This window comes from Chiloscyllium plagiosum, unplaced genomic scaffold (assembly GCF_037043375.1).
Source record: "Chiloscyllium plagiosum isolate Xiang-an unplaced genomic scaffold, Cpla_swu_hap1 HiC_scaffold_45, whole genome shotgun sequence".
In the NCBI taxonomy this organism is placed as follows: domain Eukaryota; kingdom Metazoa; phylum Chordata; class Chondrichthyes; order Orectolobiformes; family Hemiscylliidae; genus Chiloscyllium; species Chiloscyllium plagiosum.
The window spans coordinates 2,134,031-2,151,827 of NW_028270183.1; the positions used below are offsets into that span (position 1 = coordinate 2,134,031).

Below are 17,797 nucleotides of genomic sequence, written 5' to 3' on the forward strand. Positions count from 1 at the left end.
GGAGGGGGGGAGGTGAGTGGGGGGGAGGGGGGGGAGGTGAGTGGGGGGGAGGGGGGGGAGGTGAGTGGGGGGGAGGGGGGGGAGGTGAGTGGGGGGGAGGTGAGTGGGGGGGAGGGGGGGAGGTGAGTGGGGGGGAGGGGGGGGAGGTGAGTGGGGGATGGATGGAGGGGGGGGAGGTGAGTGGGGGATGGATGGGGGGGGAGGTGAGTGGGGGATGGATGGGGGGGGGAGGAGAGGGGGGGATGGATGGGGGGGGGGAGGTGAGTGGGGGATGGATGGGGGGGGAGGAGAGGGGGGGATGGATGGGGGGGGGAGGTGAGTGGGGGATGGATGGGGGGGGAGGTGAGTGGGGGATGGATGGGGGGGGAGGTGAGTGGGGGATGGATGGGGGGGGAGGAGAGGGGGGGATGGATGGGGGGGGAGGTGAGTGGGGGATGGATGGGGGGAGGAGAGGGGGGGATGGATGGGGGGGGAGGTGAGTGGGGGATGGATGGGGGGGGAGGTGAGTGGGGGATGGATGGGGGGGGGAGGTGAGTGGGGGATGGATGGGGGGGAGGAGAGGGGGGAGGGATGGGGGGGAGGAGAGGGGGGGATGGATGGGGGGGAGGAGAGGGGGGGATGGATGGGGGGGAGGTGAGTGGGGGGGAGGTGAGTGGGGGGGAGGGGGGGGAGGTGAGTGGGGGGAGGGGGGGAGGTGAGTGGGGGGGAGGGGGGGGAGGTGAGTGGGGGGAGGGGGGGGAGGTGAGTGGGGGGGAGGGGGGGAGGTGAGTGGGGGGAGGTGAGTGGGGGGGAGGGGGGGAGGTGAGTGGGGGGAGGGGGGGGAGGTGAGTGGGGGGATGGATGGGAGGGGGGGGAGGTGAGTGGGGGATGGATGGGGGGGGAGGTGAGTGGGGGATGGATGGGGGGGGGAGGAGAGGGGGGATGGATGGGGGGGGGGAGGTGAGTGGGGGATGGATGGGGGGGAGGAGAGGGGGGGATGGATGGGGGGGGGAGGTGAGTGGGGGATGGATGGGGGGGGAGGTGAGTGGGGGATGGATGGGGGGGGAGGTGAGTGGGGGATGGATGGGGGGGGAGGAGAGGGGGGATGGATGGGGGGGGAGGTGAGTGGGGGATGGATGGGGGGAGGAGAGGGGGGGATGGATGGGGGGGGAGGAGAGGGGGGGATGGATGGGGGGGGAGGAGAGGGGGGGATGGATGGGGGGGGGAGGAGAGGGGGGGATGGATGGGGGGGGAGGAGAGGGGGGGATGGATGGATGGGGGGAGGTGAGTGGGGATGGATGGGGGGAGGTGAGTGGGGATGGATGGGGGGTGGGAGGTGAGTGGGGGATGGATGGGGGTGGGAGGTGAGTGGGGGATGGATGGGGGGGGAGGTGAGTGGGGGATGGATGGGGGGGGAGATGGATGGGGGGGGGAGGTGAGTGGGGGATGGATGGGGGGGGAGGAGAGGGGGGGGATGGAGAGGGGGGATGGATGGGGGGGGAGGTGAGTGGGGGATGGATAGATGGGGGGAGGTGAGTGGGGGATGGATGGGGGGGAGGTGAGTGGGGGATGGATGGGGGGGGAGGAGAGGGGGGGATGGATGGGGGGGAGGTGAGTGGGGGATGGATGGGGGGGGAGGTGAGTGGGGGATGGATGGGGGGGAGGAGAGGGGGGGATGGATGGGGGGAGGGTGAGTGGGGGATGGATGGGGGGGGGGGAGGTGAGTGGGGGATGGATGGGGGGGAGGAGAGGGGGGATGGATGGGGGGGAGGAGAGGGGGGATGGATGGGGGGGAGGTGAGTGGGGGATGGATGGGGGGGAGGAGAGTGGGGGATGGATGGGGGGTGGGAGGTGAGTGGGGGATGGATGGGGGGTGGGAGGTGAGTGGGGGATGGATGGGGGTGGGAGGTGAGTGGGGGATGGATGGGGGGGGAGGTGAGTGGGGGATGGATGGGGGGGGAGGTGAGTGGGGGATGGATGGGGGGGGAGATGGATGGGGGGGGGGAGGTGAGTGGGGGATGGATGGGGGGGGAGGAGAGGGGGGGGATGGATGGGGGGGGAGGTGAGTGGGGGATGGATAGATGGGGGGAGGTGAGTGGGGGATGGATGGGGGGGAGGTGAGTGGGGGATGGATGGGGGGGGAGGTGAGTGGGGGATGGATAGATGGGGGGAGGTGAGTGGGGGATGGATGGGGGGGAGGTGAGTGGGGGATGGATGGGGGGGGGAGGTGAGTGGGGGATGGATGGGGGGGGGGAGGTGAGTGGGGGATGGATGGGGGGGGGGGAGGTGAGTGGGGGATGGATGGGGGGGAGGAGAGGGGGGGATGGATGGGGGGAGGTGAGTGGGGGATGGATGGGGGGGGGAGGTGAGTGGGGGATGGATGGGGGGGAGGAGAGGGGGGGATGGATGGGGGGAGGTGAGTGGGGGATGGATGGGGGGGGGGGGAGGTGAGTGGGGGATGGATGGGGGGGAGGAGAGGGGGGGATGGATGGGGGGAGGTGAGTGGGGGATGGATGGGGGGGGGAGGTGAGTGGGGGATGGATGGGGGGGAGGAGAGGGGGGGATGGATGGGGGGGGGAGGAGAGGGGGATGGATGGGGGGGGAGGAGAGTGGGGGATGGATGGGGGGAGGTGAGTGGGGGATGGATGGGGGGGGGGGGAGGTGAGTGGGGGATGGATGGGGGGGAGGAGAGGGGGGGATGGATGGGGGGGGAGGAGAGTGGGGGATGGATGGGGGGGGAGGAGAGTGGGGGATGGATGGGGGGGGAGGTGAGTGGGGGGATGGGGGGAGGGATGGGGGTAGATTGCTCTAACTTATCACTGCGCACGCGCAGTCGGTAGGGTTGATTGCTGAATGTTATATCTTTCCCGGAAATCGCGACACGATGAAGCCGATATCAATAAGTTATTAGTTAACCTCCGAGAAACAGCGCTCCAATCCCCATATACAGAGAGAACCGAAAACAAACCACCTCCCGCACTAAACCGGACTCACCGGAAACCAGGCCCCCGCTTAATCCCCGCCCCCAGCCGGCTCGGTCCGGCACACAATCCCCGCCCTCCGGCATCCGGTCCGGCACACAATCCCCGCCCTCCGGCATCCGGTCCGGCACACAATCCCCGCCCTCCGGCATCCGGTCCGGCACACAATCCCCGCCCTCCGGCATCCGGTCCGGCACACAATCCCCGCCCTCCGGCATCCGGTCCGGCACACAATCCCCGCCCTCCGGCATCCGGTCCGGCACACAATCCCCGCCTTCCGGCATCCGGTCCGGCACACAATCCCTGCCTTCCGGCATCCGGTCCGGCTCTCTCAGTTCCTGTGTCGAACAGGCCCCCGAAAGAGCGGAGTTAATCCGAAACAGAGTGCGGGAGGAGCTGGGCAGCTCCGGGTGGGGGTCACTGTCAGGGGAACGTCACCCTCAGTGGGATCGGGGGGGGGGGGTGTCAAAGTTTGTGAGAAGATTTGTAGCTCGGGTGCTCGTTGTTGTGGTTCTGTTCGCCGAGCTGGGAATTTGTGTTGCAGATGTTTCGTCCCCTGTCTCGGTCACATCCTCAGTGTTTGGGAGCCTCCTGTGAAGCGCTTCTGTGATGTTTCCTCCGGTGTTTATAGTATCAGGGGGATTCACTCTCTGGGGAAATGGGGGGGGTCACCATCAGGGTGACTGTCAGGGAATGGGGTGGGCACCGGATATTGTTCTGAGCCCCTGACCATGGTGCAGACAACACTATCTTTTTTTGGTTTCAGTGTTTTATTATAGACAAATAAGTTTTAGAGAATGAATCCTAGGTTCTTTCCTCCCATACATTTTCTTTTGGCTTCTTCATGGTTCATGATCCAAGCTGAGATTGTTCTAACGAGGTTCCCAGCAGAGCATCCCTGCACCTTTAAAGCTCCTTGACTGGAACATCGAAACCTGGGTCTAATGACACCCCCTTTGTTTAGTCTGCCAGTGAGACTGACCACTATTTTCCCAACTCTTTGTCATTAATAGTCTCAAACTCTCCGATACAGCCACACTTCTTCATTATGGTCAGAAATTTCACAATCACTTTGGAACATGGTTGGATGAGAATGTGGCGTTTCTGTGCATTGTCGATGCTGGTAAGGGCATCAGGGAGAACATACATGCACACCACGATGCTGCTTCGTCAAAGAATTTTTAAATTTAGATCTGTATGTGATGATATTGCTGCAAGGAAAGTACCATACTCCATGAGTATGGGATGCAGACTCATGACATGGTCTTCAGGAAGATACAGAGCTCTTTCAGCATGTCTGGTGTCATGTTTAGGGAGTGTGGAATAAGTTAGAAAGCATTCAGCCCCATTCCTTCAATCTGGACTGATAGTTCAATTAAGAGAATGTGAGGACTGCAGATGCTGAAGAATCAGTCAAAAAGTGTACTGCTGGAAAATCACAGCAGGTCAGGCAGCATGTAAGGAGCAGAAGAGTCAATGTTTCAGACATAAGCTCTTCATCAGGAATGTGGAGAGAGAAGGGGCCTGAGAGATGGGGGGGGGGGGTAGATTAAGGATGAGGCTGGGGTGAAGGTAGCTGGGAAGGTGATAGGTAGATGCAGTCGGGAGATAATTGTGATAGGTCAGTGGGGAGGATGGAGTGGATAGGTGGGAAAAAATATGGACAGTTTGTCAGGTTGGATCTGAGATGACGTGAGGGGAGTCGAGGTGTGGAAACTGATGAAGTCGATGTTGATGCTATGTGGTTGTAGGGTCCTGAGGCAGAAGATGAGGCAATCTTCCTTCAGTTGGTGGATGGCTTTGATTTGGCAGTGGAGGAGTCTCTGCTCCACTCTCCCCACCACCCTATCACAATTACCTCCCACCTGTATTCACTTATTGCTTTCCCACCTACCTTCTCCCCCCCACCCCATGCCCCACAGTTCCACCCCACTCCCCTATTTATGTCTCAGCTCCCTCCCCCCGCCACATTCTTGATAAAAAGAGTTTCTGCCCAAAACGCCAGCTGTTCATCAATCCCGCACAGGATTGAACATAGATTTACACATTTTGTACAGCAGAACAGTTTCTCAGAGGCAGCTTCCGGCTGGGACTGTGACAATGGCACATCAGACCAAGGGCAACCTCTTGCAGTCTGTGACCAGATGAAGCCCACAGCAGAGACAGCTGCTCCTGAGCTTGCATGGAGAACAGAGCAGATCCCTTCAATAGAAGAGGAAAACATGGGAGCATCGAGGGACCATAACAATTGGGGGTTGGGGGGTTATGGGGGACAGACTTTGTCTATTTTCACATCTTGCCTTTATCTTGAAACTCACTTAACTGTACATTTAGTATTGTATTTTTTGTCCTATGGTTCATTTTCCTGAAGGCAGCATTTCTTAAAGCAAATAGAAGGTTTCAAAACAGTCCTGGTGTCACTTAAAAAAAAAAATTATCTGCTATTCCTGTCATAATTTTGCATTGCCACTTATAAATCATGACAGTTCAGACGTTAAGAATGCACTTTTGCCCTATTTTGTATAGTCAAAACAATGTTTTAATTTAATATCAACACTGTCAAAGAGAGTGACAAACAAACAGCTTTTCAGGAGGGAGATACAGTCATTCAGATTTAAGGAGCAAAAACTGTAGGAAGCAGACATTCTCACTGCTGTTGGTATACCAGGGCTGCTTCACCTTCTTTCACCTGCATCAGGATCCGTGGAACATTTATCCATCGAACCTGCTGCTCCACTCGTTTCTCTCCAGGGTCTAGGCTCAATCCTTATTCAACAGTAAAACTTTGCAGTGCACAACCTGCAGCCCCAATCTTGGACACTGTCTCATGCAAGTACAGTAAGGTACTGCCTTACCTGTCTAAGCAAAAGGAAGCATGTTCGGAGTACTCAAATGGTTTTCTCCTGTACTTGCTGTGTTGTGTCCAAGGTGTGTCCTTCCTGCCTCAGTGCTGTTCCTGTGAAATTCGGTCATCAAACCACGTTTTCAGAGGGTGCCCTTTGTCACCCAAAGACTATCGTCCGAATCTGAGTGTAGAAATCATGGCCTGTTGCAACTGAGTTCACCAGGACAAAATGAATCATGTGCACTTTGCTGGTTATCTGCATTCACATTTTAGAATCTTGGCAAATCTGTTAATTTTAAACCATAAGATTATCTCAATCATCTGATAAACAAAGGACCTTGTAATGAAATGTTACACATCACTAGTCCCACGACAAAATGAACCACAAGCAAGAAATGATAATCCTGCATCATATGATCAAATGAATCTGCATCATGTCAACCATTGAAGCATCAGTATTGTGGAAGATGACATCTCACACATGCAGGCATGTAAATAACGGTGTCTAAGCATATGAGGATTCTATAATGACCAGTTCAAAGTGAGATGTAATATTACATTCAATGTCCATCTCAGTAATTCAGCAACATTTTTACTACAAGCGTTAAAAGTTTTTCACTTCTGAAATTTTCATTTAAATCCTTTACCTACATATATTTAAAACAGATTGTTAAAAGAAATGCATTACAAATTCACATCGACACAGCATCTATAAGAGTTGAAGGCCTTTTAAGGTCAAAGATAAGATTATTTTCTAATTATGTTACAAAATGTCTGACATTTGACTCAGTGGTTAGCACAGAGACTGGGTTTGATTGCACCCTTTGGTGACTGTGTGGATTTTGCATGTTCTCCACACGTCTGTGTGGGTTTCCTCCAGGTACTCCAATTTCCTCCCACAGTCTAAAGATGTGTAGGTTAGATGGATTAGCCAGGGGAATGCAGGGTTGGGTGGAATGCACTTTGGAGAGTCGGCGTGTGCTGAATGTCCTACTTCACTATTAATCGGGATTCTATGATTTGCACTTTTCAAGTTCACTTCACACCATTAAATAACGTTTAACAATTTTTAATGAAAGCACAACCTCCAAAATCAAGCTTTGCAAATACTACTTTCCAAAATTTCTCTCTGACCACACTAAAATCTCAAACTCAAATCTTTTAGGAGTGGGGGTGGAATTGAGCTGAAGTTTATGATTTTGTTAATTTAACAGGCAACCCTTTGTCTGGATTGTGAATCCCCACCAGGGGCTTTAAATGAGCTTGTGCATGTACTTCCTCTAAAGTCCAAATCGGACATACTCGAATAACATAACACCAGCCAGAGTGGTGTTAACCTGTCTCTCCACAGGTGCTGCCAAACAAACTGAATTTTTCCAATATTTTCTATATTTCAAATCTCAAGTATGCACAGTCCTTTGCTTTTACTTATGGTGTTAACCAGTTAATGTGAGCTGAGGGCACTGCCTATTAAACCCAGAGATATGCTGAAACGAAAATGAAATATTCAGCAGGTCAGACAGCACTTGTGGAGAGAGAAAACATATGCATTTCCCGCAACTTTTTTCAGATTTTTATTATCGACAATATTTTGATTATGTTTCAACCTGGGATGGAATTGTAAAAGAATTAATAAATTCTACAATTACTGAGCTGCTGAGTTTACATTTTCTTCTGTCTCATTTATCGTCACTTTACTTTCCCTCCATTGTGACCCAGCAGAGGGGAGATTTGCCACCACTTACTAAAAACACTGAGCCTTCTTTTATCCCTCAGCACCTTTCACTCAGTGACAGTCAACCATCCTTCCTAACCTTTTAAAGGTTAAGTGTTTGATGGGAATGCTTACAGATATTTCCACTTGGGCACAAGGGGGAAGCAAAGTGACAAGCCCAGCAGATAATTATTTAATTCATATGGGTGGGTGATGGGGAGATGCCATGATATTTTCACTGACCCAGTAATCCAGAGCCCAGACTAATCATAGAAACAGACAGCACAAAAGAGGCCTTTTGGCCCAAGTCTGTACCGACAAAAACAATTCAAGTCTACACAAGTCCCACTCCAGCACTTGGCACATGGCCTTGAATATCATAATATTCCACAGAGTGCATCCAAGCACTTTTTAAAAGATAGTGAGATTTAAGCATCCAACTACCCTCCAGTGTATTCCAGATCCCCTCCAGCCTCAATAAATTGCCTCAAATCCCTCTAAACCTCTTGCCTTCACCTTAAAATTACGTCTCCTTATTACTAAATCCTCAACTGAGGGGAACAGCTGTTCCTATCCACCCTGTCCACGCCCCTCAAATCTCATATACATCAATCAGGTTCCCACCAACCTGCTCTGCTCCAAGCAGAACCACCAGAGCTTATCCAATTTCTCTTCATAACTGAACTGCTCCACCCCAAACAACATCCTTCCTGTAACTGCACACAGTACTCCAGCTGCGGCCTGACCAAAGTTCTGTACAACTCTAACATAAATTAGAAGAGCAGGGAGGTTAGGGTTTTAAAGGTAAGGGTCCTGAATGCCTCTTAATCGCCCTATTGACCTGTCCTACCAACTTCAGGGATTTGTGGACCAGAGGCTCTGGTCATTCATTGAGCACTCACTTACCTTATTCCTTCTTCCAATGTGTATCACCTCACTTACCAGTGTTAAATTCCATCTGCCACTGATTTGCTCATCTGACAAATCCATCTATATCCTCCAAGAACTCAAGACTTTCTTCCTCCCTGTTAACCGACTTACATCCAACTTGCCAAGTAACCCTGGATCCTTTGTGTTTTTTCCTTCTTTAATCAGGGTCCCATGTGGGAACTTGTCAAAGGTTTTCCTTAAATCCATTTAAACTACATCAACTGCACTCTCACACCTGGTCACATCCTCGAAACATTAAAAAAAAACTGGTTAGGCATCAGCTCCTGCTGACAAAGCTATGCAGACTACTCCAACAACCTTGCCTCCGACTGGAGATTAATTTCTTTTCTAATAACCTGAGGAAAATGGGATTGAATTCCTCCCTGGCAGCTGATTAAATTTAAATTCAATAAATTTGGAATTGAAAGCTAGCCTCCGTAATGAAGACTATAACTATTATCATTATTGTAACAATCCATCCAGTTCACTGTGTCTTTTGGAGAAGGAATTTGGTCGTTCTTACCTCGTGTGTGATGTATGTCATCATAGACTCATAGCAACCATCCTCTGCATTGGTCTAGTAAGCCTCTCAGTTCCAGGGCAACTAAAAATGGGCAATAAGTGCTGGCCTTGTGCACAAAAGAAGAATATAATTACTTATAAAGCATTCAGAAAAAACCGTTACCTGGAGACAGGTGATAAGATGGAACTAGGTACCACAAGGAGTGGCTGAGGAGAACGGTATTAGCTTTCAAGTGACAGATAGACACAAGATTCTGTTGATGGGGTGGACACAGGATTGTGTGCAACATTAACCACACCTGTTTCAGTGTTGAACATTTCATGTAATTATAGAAAGTGGTTTTCTCACATGGTTTTCCAAGCTGATTGGGGACAGACACCAAGTTTGGGATCAAGCCCAAGGTTGATCATGGAGCATGCTGCTCCTGAAGGTCAATGTCACAGGTTAACTTCAATAACTAGATTCCCTCAGAAACACAGGTTGATGTGAGTATTTATTGTACAGGAATTGTAAATCATGAACCTATTTGCATTTATTTACACACAGGCACAGCTCAGACAACATCGGTGTCTGAACTAGAGTCAGAATAGTCTGCAACAAGGGAGCTGGTATTGAGATCTCGATCCGAGTCTATCACCGCTTCAGTCTGTAGGGAAATGTCAGCTTCTTCCTTCAAGTCACTAACACAGTCTCCAGTTGTACTGTCTGGAACATGGTCCTTTTGATCTGTTCTATTTCTCATCTTCGATCCAGAATCCTTCTTTCTGCTGATCAAGAGCGACTGCTGTTTCTGGCTTTCTGATTTCCGTCGAATTATTCCAAGATTACTTGCAGCAAATCCATTTGGGCTGTTTGTGGATTTGGTTGTTAATATTTTATTCAGGCCAAGTTTTTTCAAGGTCTCACCAGCCTTCTCTCCCATGGCAACTTGTGATGATGCAAACCAGGACCTGGAGGTGATTTCCTTCCTTTTCAACCTTTGCTTGTCCTCGTAGGCTGTATAAGAAATAGTGGAACATCAGAATCACTGCAATTCCCGCAGATACAACAGAAACAAACAGGTCAGTCCGCCTGGCCTGGCGTTTTAGAGACACTCAAACTTCTTTCCATTTAATCTCAGCTTAACCCTCTTCAACATTCTCCCTCAAAATGTTAAATTTCTTATTCAGTCCCTCCCTGTGGTGTACATGTTTCTCCTGAATTTCCAACCGTATTTCTTGGTGACACATCAATGATCTTTAAGCTCTGCTCTTTAGTACAAGAGGAAATATTCTAACTTACCCAAAGGGTCATTTTACTCGAGAATGTTACTGCTGAGACACATGCATAATCCAGTTTGGAGTCATTAGATAATGAGTGGTTCAAACTGGGTCAGTCTTACTGAATCAGGTGATTATTCGTCATGTCCCAGTGATCTTCAGCTGAAACCAAATTCAGCACAGGTAGGGACTGCTACAGAGAGTCAGTGCCATCATCATGGATTCTCAGAGGTGAACGCTATTCTCTTTGTATTCAGTTTTGACCAAATGCATTTAACCCTGAGGTTCTTAGCCTAAAGGGTTTCTTTAGCTCCTCTGTCCCTAACACTGATACAGTGACCTTGAACCCCATGCGCCCCCATGGAAGTTTACAAAATCACAGTGGGTGGGGAGTTCTGGGACACCCCATTGCACAGACCCAGTGTGTGTGTCGTCACTCTCTGACTACACAGAGAATCTGGTTACATGGGCTTCAGAGAGCTTTGCCAGGTCTCCCTGACCATGTACTTTACCATCACTCACAATGATACCCTCCCCTGTTCCAGACTGGGTGCTGAGAAACCACAGACATTGCCTAGGACTTTCCCAGAACACCAGAGGATGAACCATATTGCTCCCAAGATATTAGTTGAGAATTTTCCTTCCTATAAACACAGCTGTAATGCAGCAGTGTTAATGCTGAAATCAGCTCCTACTCTGCACCCTTCTACGCATTAATATTGATCGTCACCCAACTTACAATCCATAGTATGGAATTTGAGAAGCGAAGCCAGGTGTTTATCATCCTCAGACTCCTGAACCAGAGGGATACTGAGAGATGCTTTGTTCCGAAGAGCTTCATCTTTCTCTTCCACCTCTTTCAACACCTTTTTCTCATCCTAAAGACAGGAGAAATGTAATTGTTTATTAAGAATTAACATTCATGACCGCAATGAAATAGGAGAGCTAAATGGAAAACACGTGGGCACCAGGAATATAAAGATATCTTTAGCAATGACTTTCTGCTTTGTGTTTAGTGATTATCTACACACCCTTTATCTTTTTAATTGTTTGATGGTTCTCAGAAAGATATACCCCCACCCCTACCAGCCAATGTGCTCACATGTGGGAGACACCACAATGCTAACTGGTGCTGTTCACTCTCTCAAGGAGGGGCTGTAACTGGTGGTGCTGCCTTTCTCTGGGAGAGGTGGGCTGGAGAGTGAGGGGTGCTGGACTAATAGCTTCACAGAATCTGCATCAGCAAACGCACCCGGAATTTCTTGCGCAGCATGCTGTTCATGGCAAAGTCATCTTTCCAAGCATTCTGCATCTCCTGGATATCGGACAAGGTGGGAATGGCAATCTTCAGCTTCTCCTGGTCACTGACTCCATGTTCCAACTTGTACATGGCATCTGTCTCCAACAACTTCTTCTCTTCATGCTCTGGAGGATCAATAATCTTCATGTGATTAAAGTGAAAGCAGCACACTCAGACCAACTATCAGCCCAAATTCACAAAGACGCATTCAATGCCACACTCACCCTCACATCACATCACATCAACTCCTGAGCCAGAGACCCTCACCTCCCCAATCGAGCCGACCCTCACTAACCTGGCTTGTCAAGCATCCTGACCATCATTCCACCCTCCCCCACATACACTATCATCCCTGCCTGCATTCTCACCTCCCTCAGAGACCCCTCCCCTTTGTCCCACTCCTTCCCTTAATCCCCACTCTCTGCTCCCTCCTGCTGGGTCACTAACCTGTTGTTAAGATTTGCTCATTGTCCTTCATGTCCCACCGCTCCTCTTTGCGCCGTGCTCCACTCACTATCACATAGTCACAGTTGGCTGGGTCAGTCTGCATCTCGATGTGATTCACACACAAATGACACTTCATCCGAAATCTGCAACATCCAACACCAGACTTAACGGAACACTGACAGTGCGTGAGCAAGGAAACAATCCAGCTCCAAAATCAAGAACCCACCCGTGTGAGAGTGAGCGATCAAGCAAGCAAAAGGGAGTCACATTTCTGTGCTAGAAAAGGGGCCTGGCCAAAAATCAGGGAATCCTCCCACCTGTCATTGTCTTCCCTTAGAGTCCTCATGAGCAGCCATACAGGGACAGCCTGATCACAGCTGGACCTTGAGGTGCATGACAATGGGGACAAGGGTTTTCCAGAGGGAGAACATGTGGTGAACTGGATCATTCAAACAGGAGATCCCACTCCAGCAGTCACACCATCTCAAACACACATACTGGCAGCTAGTGAACAAATGAAGAGCACGCAGACCCATTCTATTATCACTGGACTGCCCGACACAGCAAGACTAATTCTCGACTATGGTCGAGAAATAAGGTAATTTTAAAAAAGTTTACAATACCAGCACTATTGGCTAGGCCTTCATAATGTGAACCACTTCTTGAAATGCTGCAGTCAATGGGGGGTGCACTCACAATGCCATTAGGGAAGGAGATGCAGATTTTTGATTCATTGACAGTAAAGGAATGGTGAGCCTGCCTCTGCCAAAGGAAAGGGAGGATCAATCTGTCCCGATGAAACAATGAAAAGGAGAGGAGCAGCCAAGCCCTGACTGAGCTTCAGAGGATGAGGTGAACAGGAGTGGTACCTGTAGATGGGGGTTGTGTAGTAATTCCCAACTTTCTTCTTTTCTGCATTATACCGGACACCTGGAATGAGGAAAGGACTTTTAACCCTTTAGCATCTACTCTTTTAAACCCATAGGAAAGCTATCTTTATACTGTCCCCAAGAAACACTTCCAGGGTAGTTACACAGCATAGAGTTAGAAAGACTGTAAAGTTCCCTTTATTCTTTTGAGCCAAGTAAAGCTCCCTCTGCTATTTTAAACCAAGTAAAAGATCCTGTGACACTGTCCCCATCAAACACTCCTAGGACAGGGACAGCATAGGATTCGATACAGACTAAAGTTTCCTCTACGCTGTTCTAGAAACAGGTACTGCACAGATTTAAATATAAAGTAAAAACTCCCTCTACTCTGTCCCCAAACATTCCCAGAACAGGAACAGTACAGGGTTAGATACAGAGTAATGCTCCTTATTCTTGCAAACAATCCTGCTTGGATAAAGGTTCTACTGCATGTTTGCAATTTCCCTCCTTATGGCATCTCCTAAACAGCAAATGTTGTTCTGCGGAGCCAAACTCAAGTGAAGCTAACTACATCTCATTGCTCTTCAATTAACTGCCATGAAGCAGCAGAGATACAAGTTTTCTCCAGCTGGTTTACACTGACTCCACATTTGGGCTGAAGAGATGAAAAGGCTGAATGCACTAACTCCCCCAGCCCAATCCCATTATATCCTGCACACTGTCATAGACTTACCCATTCCAATGTGCTTCCCACAACCATCACACCAGATGTTATATGGCATCTCGAACCTTTGAGAAAGCAGAAGATTCAGTTACTGGTAAACTATTCCTAATAAGCCACAATGATATCTGTCACCCTGAAGATCCAATTCCATTGACTATCAGGCACATCAACAGGCCATGGCAAGGGCCTGTCCAGTGAGTATGAACAAGACATTAATCAGGAAAGTGTGGTTACCACAGCCAAGCTGACCAACTCTTGCTCATCCACTACTCAGATCTGCTTGGATAGCAATTGAGGAAGAAAACTTATTTGACATCCCTTTAATTGGACCACATGGCAGACAACTGTACATACAGAGAGAGAGAGAGAGAGAGAGTGCTAGAGCAGAGCTGGGAATGAGTTGTCGTCATCGTCGTCCCTGTCCCCTCTAACCCCAACTGCAACACACAGAACGTCAACCCCAGTTGCGTACACAGAAATCCCAACAGATTGTCTTGGCTCCTACAGATACAAATGCACAAGAAAACAGAGTAGCTGAAAATTCAGATTCAGCAGGAGACTCACCGAATAATGAGGATTCCTTGGGAGAGTTTTCGTGCCCTTTCCCGCAGAGGATGACTGTTCCTGTATTTGTTGAGGGATCCATGCTGTCAGGTTAGAAAGACATCATCCCAGTTGAGAAAAAACAAGGAAGAGAAACATTACGGTTTAAAGCCAGAGTACATTGCTTAGCATTGAAATCCCTCCACCCAACTCCTCCCATCTTTAGTTCTCTCACAGAACCAAGCCCAGCTTGCTGATATCACCACTCAGTTTTTACGTCTCAGAAAGAGGCCTTTCAGCCCATCATGTGAACGTTGGTCATCAAACACCTACCTATTATAACCCCATTCTCCAGCACTAGGCTTTGTGCACAATGGCATTTCAAGAGTTTATCTAGTTGATTTTTAAATGTTTTGAGGGTTCCTGCCTATTTTAGTCAGAGTTCCAGATGCCCACAACCCTCTAGGAAAATGTTTTTGCTCAAACCCCCTCAAAACCTCTGACTCCTCATCTGAAAGCTGTGCCAACTGATTACTGCCCTTTCCACTAAGGGGAAAAAGTTTCTTGCTATCCACACTCAGGGCTTCTTACACCTCAAACAGATCCTCCCTCAGGCTTCTGCCCTCTAAGGGAAACAACCCCAGCCTATCTAGTTTTTGATGTGAAACACTCTTCAGGTTTTACAATGTTAAAGGCATAAAATAAATGTAAGTTTTTTTTGATAAAAACTATTATTCATGGGATACGAGTGATTTTAACAAGGCAAAATGTATTGCCCAACCGAAACAGCCCTTGAGAACATGGTGTGAGCTACTTTCTTAAACAGTTGCAGTCTTTGGGGCATAGATACACCCACAGTGCTGTTAGAGAAGGCAGTTCAAGGTTTTTTGAGCCAGCAACAGTGAAGGAATGGTAATATTAGTTCCAAGTCAGGATAGAAAGACAATAGCACACAGTTGCTGTATGAAAATATCTTGTGGATACAGCTTGCAGTTCTTAAGCACCATTCCACCAAGCACTTTATCTCAAACACACTGAACTCTTACCTTGGCAGGATCAAAGTCAGGTGGGTAATACTTGTTCACACCTTTCCGTTCCCCCTATAGGGAAGAAATAATAATTTGCACAATGATTAGCTAAGTTTTTCTTTTGTCTTGAATGCATGCCTCTCCAGCCTAGAGAGGCCACCTCTCACAGGATTGAGAATTCCTCAAGGGCAGGACATCCCAGTCCAACATTGATGTGGCTATTCCTCACCAGAGTCCAGGCAATAGCACTGATATGAAATTTTAAATATGAAGGTTTCAATGGTCAAACCCTAGCCAATTCTCGACAGCCAGGAGTCCCAACAGGTTTACCCAACTAGTATCCCTTAGGTAAACCATTGACTGGACAGAGACAAGGTGTCAAACTCGGGATCAAACCAGAGCCTTTGGACCGACTACACCTCAGAACACTGGGAAGACTGTTTGCAAAACGTTATAAAGCGGAGCCTCATCACATAACAAGGCAAACATCCTTCTAGTCAGCAGGCCGCAACTTCTGCAACAACCCATCTGTCAAGGATTTTTAAAACTGGGGCTTCAACCAGCTGCAATAGCATAGTCTCACCTTTGAGGCTCACACAGATTCAGAGTGAGCGCTCAGATTGATTCTGCAGTGAAGAATGTCAGTAGCATACCTGACAATGTTTTGAATGTCTTCCTGAATAATTTAAATTTTAATTAGTGCTATAGAGTCATGGAGATGTACAGCGTGGAAATAGACCCTTCAATCACCTCAAACGTCAACCAGATATCCCAAGTTAATAGCCCTATTTGCCAGCACCTGGCCCATACCCCTCTAAACCCTTCCCATTTATATACCCATCCAGATGCCTTTCAAATGTTGTAATTGTAACCACCTCCACCACTGATAGAGTCATAGGGATGTTCCTCTGGCAATTCATTCCATACAGATATCATTCTTTGTGTGGGAAAAGTTGCCTCTCAGGTCCCTTTTAAATCTTTCCCCTTCACCTTAAACCTATGCTCTCTTGTTTTGGACACCCCATCCCAGGGAAAATACCTTGTATTTTTACCCTATCCATGCCCCTCATGATTTTATAAATCTCTAAAAGGTCACCCCTCACCCTCCGACACTCCAGGAAAAACAGTCTATTCAGCCTCTCCCGATAGATCAAACCCTCCAACCCTAGTAAAACCCTTGTAAATCTTTTCTGAACCCTTTCAAGTTTCACAACATACTTTCGATAGCTGGGAGACCAGAACTGAATGCAGGATTCCAAAAGTGGCCTAACCAATATCCTGTAGAGCTGCAACATGATGTCCGAATTCCTACACTCAATGCATTGTCCAATAAAAGCAAGCATATCAAATACCTTCTTCACTGTCCTATTTAAGACTCCACTTTCAAGGAACTATGAACCTGCACTCCAAGGTCTCATTGTTCAGCAACACTCCTCAGGACCTTATCTTTAATTATATACATCCTCAATTTGCCTTACCAAAATGCACCTCACATTTATCTAAATGAATTCCATATCCCACACCTCAGCCCATCTGATCAAGATCCTGTTGTTCTGAGATTATGTCCAATTTTGATATCATCTGCAAACTTACTAGCTATACCTTCTATATTCCCATCCAAATACATTACAAAAGAAACATTTCAGACCCATATTCAAAAAATAGACTGCAATGAATCACAGTTTACACTTAACGATGCAAATCCAAACAGCAACTGTATTATTACCTAATTTGGCAGGACAGTGGCTCAGTGGTTAGCACTGCTGCCTCACAGGGCTAGGGAGCCCAGGTTCGATTCTAATTTCAGGCAACTGTGTGTGGAATTTGCACCTTCTCCCCATGTCTGTGTGGGTTTCCTCCAGGAGCTCTGGCTTCCTCCCACTTTCCAAAGATGAGCAGGTTAGGTGAATTGGCTATGCTAAATTGCCCATAGTGTTCAGGGATGTGTAGTTTAGGTACATTAGTCAGGGGTAAACGTAGAGTAACAGGGAATGGGTTTGGGTGGGATACTCTTCAGAGGGTCTGTGTGGACTTATGAAAGGCCTGTTTCCACACTGTAAGGATTCTAAGATAATTAGCCAGAATTAAATCAGGACACAAGACTCAAACAAAATGTTACACCACTTTATATGGAGGTGCCAGTATTGGATGGGGTGGACAAAGTTAAAAGTCACACAATACCAGGTTATAGTCCAAGTTATGTGATTTTTGACCTTCCCTTTAGATAGACACCATTGATCAATTGCTTGTATAGTACATAAATACTCATTCTCAATACAAAGCATGACCAGCATATTTACCATGGCTTATCTCTTGAACTTCCAGTCCACTGTCAAATGGTTTCCAATGCAATCCAACAGCCTGTGGACAAAAGAAACATTGAGTGAGGTTGCCAGGATTTCCTGACACTTCTTACTGATGTATGTCTGTGCTGAGATTAAGTGGATGGTCACAGGAGGACAGAGAGGAAAAAGGAATAAAGGGTCAGGAGATGGAGGAGGAGAAAAAGGGATGGAAAGGGTGGGTAGGAGGAAAAGGGAAGGAGAGGATGGGAAGGAGGAAAAGGGAAGGAGAGGGTGGGTAGGAGGAAAAGGGAAGGAGAGGGTGGGTAGGAGGAAAAGGGAAGGAGAGGGTGGGAAGGAGGAAAAGGGAAGG

At 48.5% G+C, this 17,797-nt stretch overlaps 2 protein-coding genes and 1 pseudogene across 3 annotated transcripts in view; all 3 read right to left on the bottom strand.

Moving 5' to 3' along the window:
• The window catches only part of gtf2f1 (general transcription factor IIF, polypeptide 1), a 45,227-nt gene extending 42,235 nt beyond the window's left edge, over nucleotides 1-2,992 (bottom strand). The window contains exon 1 of one of the 2 annotated variants that reach the window (XM_043695061.2): nucleotides 2,974-2,992. The gene's annotated coding sequence lies outside the window, so the exon portion shown is untranslated. Of the gene's footprint in view, nucleotides 1-2,895; nucleotides 2,953-2,973 lie in introns of those variants that run through there. The other variant, XM_043695062.2, reaches the window with a different exon arrangement.
• A 758-nt stretch (nucleotides 2,993-3,750) lies between these two features.
• LOC122552391 (small ribosomal subunit protein uS8-like) lies at nucleotides 3,751-4,112 on the bottom strand (annotated as a pseudogene).
• A 5,335-nt stretch (nucleotides 4,113-9,447) lies between these two features.
• On the bottom strand, nucleotides 9,448-17,744 carry yju2b (YJU2 splicing factor homolog B). The gene is made up of 9 exons (XM_043695053.2): nucleotides 17,443-17,744; nucleotides 15,161-15,214; nucleotides 14,136-14,218; nucleotides 13,581-13,636; nucleotides 12,848-12,908; nucleotides 11,979-12,121; nucleotides 11,484-11,656; nucleotides 10,971-11,109; nucleotides 9,448-9,968 (listed from the first exon to the last, which is right to left on the bottom strand). The coding sequence occupies exons 1-9, from the start codon at nucleotides 17,443-17,445 to the stop codon at nucleotides 9,526-9,528; spliced, it is 1,155 nt and encodes a 384-aa protein (XP_043550988.1). The 5' UTR covers nucleotides 17,446-17,744; the 3' UTR covers nucleotides 9,448-9,525.
• Nucleotides 17,745-17,797: the final 53 nt, after the last annotated feature.

What these genes read in the sequence shown, in the direction of transcription:
- yju2b (XM_043695053.2), bottom strand. An exon ending in TGGGAAGCACATTGGAATGG is followed by an intron (nt 12,909 to 13,580) that starts GTAAGTCTATGA and finishes TCCTCATTCCAG; the next exon opens with GTGTCCGGTATAATGCAGAA. An exon ending in TGAGCAAATCTTAACAACAG is followed by an intron (nt 11,657 to 11,978) that starts GTTAGTGACCCA and finishes TTGATCCTCCAG; the next exon opens with AGCATGAAGAGAAGAAGTTG.